The sequence below is a fragment of the Porites lutea genome, chromosome 6 (assembly GCF_958299795.1).
Source record: "Porites lutea chromosome 6, jaPorLute2.1, whole genome shotgun sequence".
Classification (NCBI taxonomy): domain Eukaryota; kingdom Metazoa; phylum Cnidaria; class Anthozoa; order Scleractinia; family Poritidae; genus Porites; species Porites lutea.
Genome location: NC_133206.1, coordinates 17,547,293 through 17,557,043, shown reverse-complemented (window position 1 = coordinate 17,557,043; position 9,751 = coordinate 17,547,293). Strand labels below are relative to the sequence as shown.

The 9,751-nt window shown below is 38.1% G+C and overlaps 1 protein-coding gene across 1 annotated transcript in view; it reads left to right on the top strand.

Annotated features, from left to right (window-relative positions):
- Positions 1 to 4,836: 4,836 nt before the first annotated feature.
- The window catches only part of LOC140941693 (uncharacterized), a 60,494-nt gene continuing 55,579 nt past the window's right edge, over positions 4,837 to 9,751 (top strand). The window contains exons 1-2 of the mRNA XM_073390707.1: positions 4,837 to 7,212; positions 7,852 to 7,922. Of these exons, the coding sequence (XP_073246808.1) occupies positions 6,973 to 7,212; positions 7,852 to 7,922 (311 nt within the window). The 5' untranslated portion in view covers positions 4,837 to 6,972. The remainder of the gene's footprint in view (positions 7,213 to 7,851; positions 7,923 to 9,751) is intronic.

Below are 9,751 nucleotides of genomic sequence, written 5' to 3'. Positions count from 1 at the left end.
GCTAAGATTTTCCCTATTACTCGAGTCCAACCTGATTGATAAGATTGCTTTGCATGGAGTATTTCGGCGAACCTACACAAGCAATATTAGAGATTTTTTGCCGCATCCGTGGATAGGCTAGTCTGCTACACAGCCGATTTTAGTGGGGAGGAGCGTTGCGTGACGACACTAAGAACGGTTGTGTATCAGACTATGAATAGGCCTGCTGCCTTTTTTCAAAGGTTCCCTCACCTGGGAGAACAATGCAATATTTTCCTCTCACTGCTTTACTCTTCGACAGCGCTGGAATAGTACAATTAACTCTGAAAGGGACCACAGTTGAAAGCCTTTAAAGACAGACATCTCTACGATCGTGCCGTGATTTGACGCCATGTTTGGTTCATGAACTAGCGTCCAGGCTTCCCCGCTTAGTGACTTACGCGATCACGTGGGGCTTTTGAACCAATAGAAATGCGTAGAAGATCAGTTTTCTTGGTTCGAATCTTTAGGCGGACTTCTGTGCAGTACGAAAGTGTTGTGTAAACGGATTGTCTTTGCAGTGAATGCATCCGGAAAAGATGTTATTTTCAGCGCAAAATATCACTTGTTAGGTTTCTTACATTTGGCTTGTTTCAAATCAACTTCGATTGAACAATGACTCAGCTGGATCGCACATTAAAGGAGGAAGGTAAGCTTAATATGTACACAACTCGTGTTTGGTTGCTCAACTGAATTCGTCCGCTCGATTGTTTCTGCTAGATTTACAAGGGCGACTTTTCGGGTGCTGTTTATCGGTTTTAATATGTAGTTTTCATCTTTTTTCTTTATACAGATATGAATGTGGTCTTTCCCGCAAATTGCCCTTGGAATCCTTCGGAATAGTTACTAATTCTGGCAGAATTAGAAATCGAAGACTGTACTTCGATGGACTGCTTCAATGTATAAGAAGAAATATCATATTTAGAATTTTCATGCCTGCTACGTAAAAACTGTACAAGAGACTGATAAATTATAATTGTAGCTGACGCTGTTTTTCCCAAGGATTAGGTAGGACTTTGTTATAACTAAATACCATGGTTCTGATCGAGGAAATAAGTAGCACTTCCCTTTTTCGTGGCATAAATAAAGCCATGTTTAAGTCTTACATACTGACGGTTTATGCATTCAAGTATTAGCTCATTTTTTTCTCTCAATTATGCATCTGTTCGCCTGTTACTTTTCTTAAACACCAGGCCAAGATTCCTTGCTTTTTATTAAATCTAAATTTTTCATTTAAGCTACTTCACAATGATTGCTGCATTCATTGTATATAGTCACAAGTAAACATTTATTTGTTTTAGCTACAGTATGTCAAATTTTCCACCAAAAGCATGTTAACTATTGATTGATCTCTTAAAAAGAGATTTATGCGGTCCTTTTATTGATTAAATAAATAGCAGTGGACCAAAATCTGTTATGTATTCCATTTGATTCACTGGATATTTTAAATGTGTAATTCCTGTGAATTCCATGAAACTCCCTGGAGATCCATAGAATAATCGATGGAGTAGTTTCTATGGAATTGCATGGAACTTTTCCATGGAATTCCATAGAAAATGTCGATGCAGGAATTTCCATGGAAATTGGTTTCCTACTCATTTTCCATGGAATTCCATGGGAAATGTCCTAATCCTCCATGCAAATATTTTCCATGGAAATCTATGGAGAAATTTCCATGGAATTCCATGGAAATTGATGTCCTAATCCTCCATGGAATTCCATGGAGAATTTTCCATGGAAATCCATGGAATTCCATGGAGGTTTTTCACACGGGTTACTGAATTATGGACATGCTAAGGTCACATCACCGACTTATATTGGTGTAAAAGAAATGTTTGCCTGCACAGCTCAAGATCTGGCTACTTAAGATTATTCCATTAATGAAGACGATGCGCAACAAAGAGTACAGTTATTTCTGCAGTAAACAAAAAGGAATCAATCAATGGCATTTCTGTGCATGCATCTTAAATTTTAAGATATATCTTTGAGGATTTAAGCTTACGCAAAGTTATTAGAAAACCAAAGTAAGTAAACGAACCACGATATCAAGAAGAACATACCTTTCTGCAATCCAGCTGAGTTGATGACTTGGAAACAGGCTTTATGTGAAGAATATCGCAACTGATCACTGTCTCTCAAAAATAACAAAGGTATAAATCGTAATAGAACAGCTGAAGAGAAAGACAGGCTTTCTATTATCCGAAAATTACAAAACTACTCGTTTTGCAACGCTGTATCGCTTGTGCAGTCCGCGTGAATTTGAACTGTTCAACGAAAGTTTATTTTACACCATTCTATTGGTTCAAAAGCCGCACGTGACAATGTAAATCAAATCGCGCATGTGCCAAAGTCACGTGGAAGCCTGGGAAACAACAAACATGGCGGGAGATCTTGCGACGGAGTGCATTCAGGACTTCATACTATTGAACAGTCCGGAATATCCCTAAATTTAAGGACAGGGCCAAATGGTCATGCGACACTTTTCAACCAATGAGAAGGCGCGCTTGTGTTTATCAACAAACAAATCAAAACATCGCCCCAGTGATCAAAAACTTTCAAAACAACGGACGGAGTCAGACAGAATCAGTCATCGTTTCGGGGCTCTCAGGCATATTTTTAAGACTTTTCATGAGGTTTACACAATTTTTTAAGTGGACAGCGTATCGGAAGCCTTATTGGAAGTGTCTCGTGAAATATTCAGCACATTTTATGGCTTATTTCTTCTTTTATCTTTTAAACAACGCGATGTATAGGCGAGATTTTAGTCGGTTTTCAAGGTAGGTGAACAAGTATCTATTATTTTTTCGATTCACAGATTTTTTACGAAGTTCTAGATATTTTTTCTCGATTGTCATATCGATTAACTTTTGTCACGTTGAATGTGGAGATGGTAGACAACCTAGAATTTTGGAAGACAATTTTTGAATTCCGAGGTCCAAAAAACGTACGTTTTCCACTCCCGGGTTTCTCACAGAGCCGTGTTATTACTTTTTTTCGCATTAGTACGAGCCTTTGTCTTTTTTCTTTTCAAGGCCAAAACAACTTTATTAGTCTTATGGATCTGATGGATATTCACGTCCAACATCTCGCCACACTTTGCCGAATTTGCGGAGATGAAATTGAAGATCATAAGCGCAAGGTAGATACTAACCGCTTTGTTTCTGAAATTCACTAATCTGGAAAGATTTAATGTTGTTGGATTCTCCAAATGTTCATCCACCGCTAAAAAACAATCAAAGAAACAATGCAAATGTCAATTATAAATGATGTATTTCGCAACTCATTGAACATGCACTGATTATCTGGGACAAAATTAAAACATTGCAGGTACTACAGCAAACAAAGAAAGCACCAGAGAGCACCAGATGCGTGAAGTAAACGCGAAACAACACAAAAAAACAAACAAGAAAAGTTAATAAATTTGAACTACTTTCTATTCTTGTTATGATGACTGGTTCTGTGATTCTTGTCCTGTAGAAGTTAATGGGTAGTACAATCCTGTTTTGTACGATCTCAACAAATTTTCACACTCTCTTTAAGGCTATTTTTACACGGGACCAGTTTGCTTCTATCAAAAATCTTGCAAGCCATGCCAGTGAAACCACGACCTCTGCGATCGGTCCGGAATCAATTCGAACACCCCAATGATTCCTTGCAATGACTAATGCTCTTATTCTATTACATGAAATGTTTTCTTTGAAATATTAAATGTGAAACCTAGACGAGTACTGTAAGCTCATCTTTAATTCTGTCTGACTCCGTCCGTTGTTTTGAAAAATTTTGATCACTGGGGCGATGTTTTGATTTGTTTGTTGATAAACACAAGCGCGCCTTCTCATTGGTTGAAAAGTGTCGCGTGACCAGTTGGCCCTGTCCTTAAATTTAGGGATATTCCGGACTGTTGAAATGACTCCTGGGTTCAAACCTTTCACATATTGTGCATTTTGTTCACCCAAATTCTAAATGGTAACGTTTTACGTCAGGGCACAGGCAGACCACGCTCTGTTAGTGGAGGCAGTTGTTGATTGAAATCTGAGCAACGATCTTTTGTTATTTATAGAAGAAATACATATGAACAATACGGTGGCTATAATTTGTTCCAAAATGCAGAATTCAAAGCAAATTTTTCAATAAACGTTTGAGGAAAATGCTAACTGAGCCATGTGTCATGTTTTTTTCGCCGTCCTGTGCTTTTTTAAGCGCTATTTTGCGAGATGAATATTTGACCTCGGCGGTTAGAACTAAAGAAGGAGACAAGGCAGGCAGCAATCAGCCGCCGGTGCGTGACCCAGTCCAATTTACGCTGGAACTGACACCAAACTATTTAATTTCTTACCTCGAAAATACCGACTCCCGATCCAGTAGATATGTATCCATGCCCCATCCGAATGAGAGCTCAGTCCTTCCAAAATTTCTCGAGAAAAGCAATCCTGAAGTTGCAAGACCAGCTTTCTCAACATGACCGGTGCACAAAACTCAACCAAAGGCATTTGAGGTATGCGCGTCCATTCAAATCCACCAATCAGCGTATCACGAACGTTGGCAGTTCAAAACCACAACCCTACCCCGCACAGGGATGTCTGTTTGGCCGTGATACGCTGATTGGTGGATTTGAATCGACGCGCATACCTCAAATGCCTTTGGTTGAGTTTTGTGCACCGGTCATGTTGAGAAAGCTGTCACTCGCATTCTGCACCATAAGCAATAAAATCACACATCATAATTGTTGAATCTCTGCAAAGCTATGGCCACTGTCATTGAAAGCACCATGTTATTCAAGTAACACAAAATCTGCTGCTTAGTACGTGTTCACTGGAAAGGGTGTAGAAACTCAAAGATCTGACTAAAAGCCGTCACTCGCATTCTGCACCATAAGCAATAAAATCTCACATCACAGTCATTGAAAGCACCATGTCATTCAAGGAACACAAAATCTGCTGCTTAATATGTGTTCACTGGAAAGGGTGCAGAAACTCAAAGATCTGACAAAAAGCCGTCCCTCGCATTCTGCACCATAAACAATAAAATCTCAGATCATAATTGTTCAACTTCTAGAAAGCTATGGCCACTGTCATTGAAAGCACCATGTTATTCAAGGAACACAAAATCTGCTGCTTAATACGTGTTCACTGGAAAGGATGCAGAAACTCCAAGATCTGACTAAAAGCCGTCACTCGCATTCTGCACCATAAGCATAAAAACTCACATCACAGTCATTGAAAGCACTTTGTCATTCAAGGAACACAAAATCTGCTGCTTAATATGTGTTCACTGGAAAGGGTGCAGAAACTCAAAGATCTGACAAAAAGCCGTCACTCGCATTCTGCACCATAAACAATAAAATCTCACATCATAGTTGTTAAATTTCTAGAAAGCTATGGCCATTGTCATTGAAAGCACCATGTCATTCAAGGAACACAAAATCTGCTGCTTAATATGTGTTCACTGGAAAGGGTGCAGAAACTCAAAGATCTGACTAAAAGCCGTCACTCGCATTCTGCACCATGAGCAATAAAATCTCGCATCACAATTGTTAAATCTCTAGAAAGCTATAGCCACTGTCATTGAAAGCACCATGTCATTCAAGGAACACAAAATCTGCTGCTTAATATGTGTTCACTGGAAAGGGTGCAGAAACTCAAAGATCTGACAAAAAGCCGTCACTCGCATTCTGCACCATAAACAATAAAATCTCACATCATAGTTGTTAAATTTCTAGAAAGCTATGGCCATTGTCATTGAAAGCACCATGTCATTCAAGGAACACAAAATCTGCTGCTTAATATGTGTTCACTGGAAAGGGTGCAGAAACTCAAAGATCTGACTAAAAGCCGTCACTCGCATTCTGCACCATGAGCAATAAAATCTCGCATCACAATTGTTAAATCTCTAGAAAGCTATAGCCACTGTCATTGAAAGCACCATGTCATTCAAGTAACACAAAATCTACTGCTTAATATGTGTTCACTGAAAAGGGTGCAGAAACCCAAAGATCTGACAAAAAGCCGTCACTCGCATTCTGCACCATAAGCAATAAAATCACACATCATAATTGTTGAATCTCTAGAAAGCAATGGCCACTGTCACTGAAAGCACCATGTTATTCAAGTAACGCAAAATCTGCTGCTTAATATGTGTTCACTGGAAAGGGTGCAGAAACTCAAAGATCTGACTAAAAGCCGTCACTGGTATTCTGCACCATAAGCAATAAAATCTCACATGATCAGCACCTGGTCCTGCCTGGTGGCCTCTGGCAACCTGCCTTTGTCTTGGTGACGGTGAAATAATTACTGTTTTCGAGTATAGGCTCTCCAAGAAGATACCCCTTATATGAGAAAGTGATGAGTGAGTACAAGAGAAACGCAACTCGCTTTTCTAGGTAAATTTGTGTACGCTTGAGCGTTTTCTGCTTACCAGATGCATATGAATAACCTTATTGATGGTAGAGCTTATACTGAGAGAAAATCGATGTCAGCTTAAATTAGCTTAAATAAATCGCTCTGTAGGTTTTTTTTCTGGAAGTATTAAACATGCATCGCTATTTATACATTAACGATAAATAGAACTACGTAAAAATTACCTTTGATTCCAAAATTACAAGCCCACACGCTTTCAACGACGTTTAACTGTGATTTTCCCGCCGATCTCCCGCCAGTGACGCCAGTTTGAGCCATTGTGTTACTGGTCAGCGACAAAAGATCAGAGCGAGGCGCTGGCGCAACAGGGGACCAAATATAAAAATATTCGAAAAATAGCGGGCAAATCCTCTAAACTCCTTCGTCTTCAACTGTTGAGAGTTCGTTTGTCGGTTTTAAAAGGCTAGATCGTTAGCGCTTACGGCTTGCATCAATACTTTTTTTTTTCTCGGAATTTATAATTATTATTGTACAGCGAGAAAGCTTGTAGATCTTCGGAATTTTTTATTGTTATTGTGCAGCTAGAAATCGGTTCGCTATGGAAGGTCAATCGGCTGAAGATTGTGTTATGCTACTAGAGGAACTAATCCAAAGTAACCGAAAACTCGCCGCAGAAAATGAGAAGCTGCGGCAAGAACACGAGGCAGCTAGAAGAAATCAAAGACAAGTCCTGCAAAGGATTGAGCAAAGGTTAAATGAGCGAGAAGCTCCTGGCGAAAGACATCGCTCCAGACGCAGGGCTGCCGCTCATACAATTGCCTTTCCTGTGGCATGCAGGGTAAGTATCAAAAGAAACGTGCATTTGAATGACGCAAAGACGATTTGCTATAAAAAAAATTACATGAAAATTATACATTACAAAACTAAAATGACTGAAGTAGGTGGACATGCAGAATGAGGCGTAAAATTGGTTTGAATGGTTTTGGCGCGCAAATCTTGCATAAATTACTATCGTTCGGTCAGATACACGACACTCGTGACACTTTAGGCTGAATAGGTCACTTTTATTTCATTTTACTTATTTCTTTGTTTGAGAAAAAAACCTGTACGGTTTTAATAGACAAGGAAGAAATAACAAGATTAAGGAAGATTTCATTTGTATTTTCTACCGCGGCCGCCACAAAAAATGTATGCATGTAATAAATTACTGTACCATTACATGGGTATATGAGGTGGTGACAATAACTGACAATAAGCGTTGAACGTCATTTTTTTTTTTGCATTGCAGGAATTAATTTTTTCAAGCCACCTGTTTTTTGAGTGAGACATAAATGACATGAAAACGAAACCAAAGTAGACATCTGAATTTTTAATGCTAAATTCTGGCTCCTGTCCCCGAGAGTCATAACCTGGGATGTCTTTTGACCAGCATATTATCGTCAAACTGAGAAAGGGATGTGATTTCTTTCATTTATAGAGAACACTAAGGCAAATATACAAGGTCCTTTCTAAAAAGGAAGACTTTCACGGCTTCTACCTTGATGAAGAGTAAGTATAATAAACATCTATCAAATTTTAATTTAACTACCAAACAGGTCTTAGCTTCACTTAAAAAACCAAGTAAGTTCTAATTTGAAGAGAAAGTAAATTACTGCACATACATCAATGGTAGGCCACACCTGGAGGGAATCTACGCAGATTTGGAACAGGTCAATTACACGTAGTATAAAATAAAAGCCAACTGAAATAGTAATGACAGGAGGATTTATTAGTGCCTCAGGATGTTTCTTTGGAAGCCACTACAGAACTTGGAAGGGTCAACAGTGAACACCTCCACCTCATGAATGCTAGACACCTTACTTTACCATTACAACAGCTGCTCTACAAAGATATTTTCAGTCATTAAATGAGACTAGAAGACTGAAAAATTCTGAAAAATATGAAGATCATAAAAGGAGGACACGCATGTTGCATGATTTCTTAGAGTAACCTGATGTAAACCTTGGATGCTTAGTTGGTTTAAGTGGCTTGTTATCTCTGAAAAGGCAGTAAATAACATATCTACTGACCATATCTTTTCATTCAAAAAACAACAATTTATTATAAGATTTAATTTTTGTGATGTACAGAATAATAAGAGAGATTAGTCTGGATATTGTTCAAGTCTCATCTAATTATACTCTTTTGTTACATATCCAATGGTGGAATCAGTTGGATTGTATTGTAATGAGTTCTGGCCCACCACCTACTCTTATTTTTTTTCTTTCTTTTAGAAGTTAACAAGGAGGACAGCTGCCCTAGAAATGGTGAAATGGGGAGACAACCATGAGAATGGAAGAAGAGGTCCTCCTGATGGAGACAATGAACAGAGAGGATAGCTGTTATGAAGCTGACGAAGATGGCAAGGAGGCACTAACCAGTTATAAGATCAAAAAGCTCCCTTGCTAGAGCACAGCTCTGCGAAAAATCAAAAAGCAGCTTGATAAAAAGTATAACAAGAGGCCGTCTAAGAGGGCACGTGACAGGATTGTGCCTAGAACTGTACGGAGCCGTCAGGAACGTGACCCTCCTGAAATTCCTGAATGGGCCCTTAATGCTCAAGCAACAGATCTTGATACTTCAACCACTTCATCTGTGTGATTGCAGGACTATCTTCATAAGTTGACAATGAACAGTGTTGTGAATTTATTTTATAAATTAACGATCATCAAACCTATTTGATAAAGAGGTACTTTTAACTTTTTGAATTTGTGGTCCTTGGTCTATTTTTTTTTCACCACAAAATGGTTTTCCCATTAAAGTAGGCAGTGAATAATTTCAAAATAAGAATTAGACATTATTGACAATAAACTGATTTTAAAGTAGATTTTGTTTTGTTTCACTGTATTTATTTATTTCTTTAAGAGGAACCATGCAGTCATGGATTCCAGTGTTCAACTTATGATATTTTTCTCCGACAAGCTGAGATACCCCAGTTTTAATCCCTTTATCTTATTCTCTTCTTTGGGGCTTTTAATGAACATTAAAATAGATCGAATTGAAGGCACATTAAAGATGACAAACGCGGGGTATTATGAAACATTAAAATGGAATTAAAGGTAAATTAAAGATGACCTGGTGCCTTTATCAAACATTAAAATAAAATTAAAGACAAATTAAAGATGACTTGGGGCTTTTATAAAACATTAAAATAGAATTAAAGACAAATTAAAGATGACATGAGTCTTTAATACTACATTAAAGTAGAATTAAAGGCAAAGCAAAGATATACCAGCAAGCATTTTTGAAAAATTAAAGCTATACTAAAGTTGACACAAAAGATTAATTAAATGTTACTTTAGAACGCTTTAGGAGCAGTTCCTAAAGTTTATGAAATG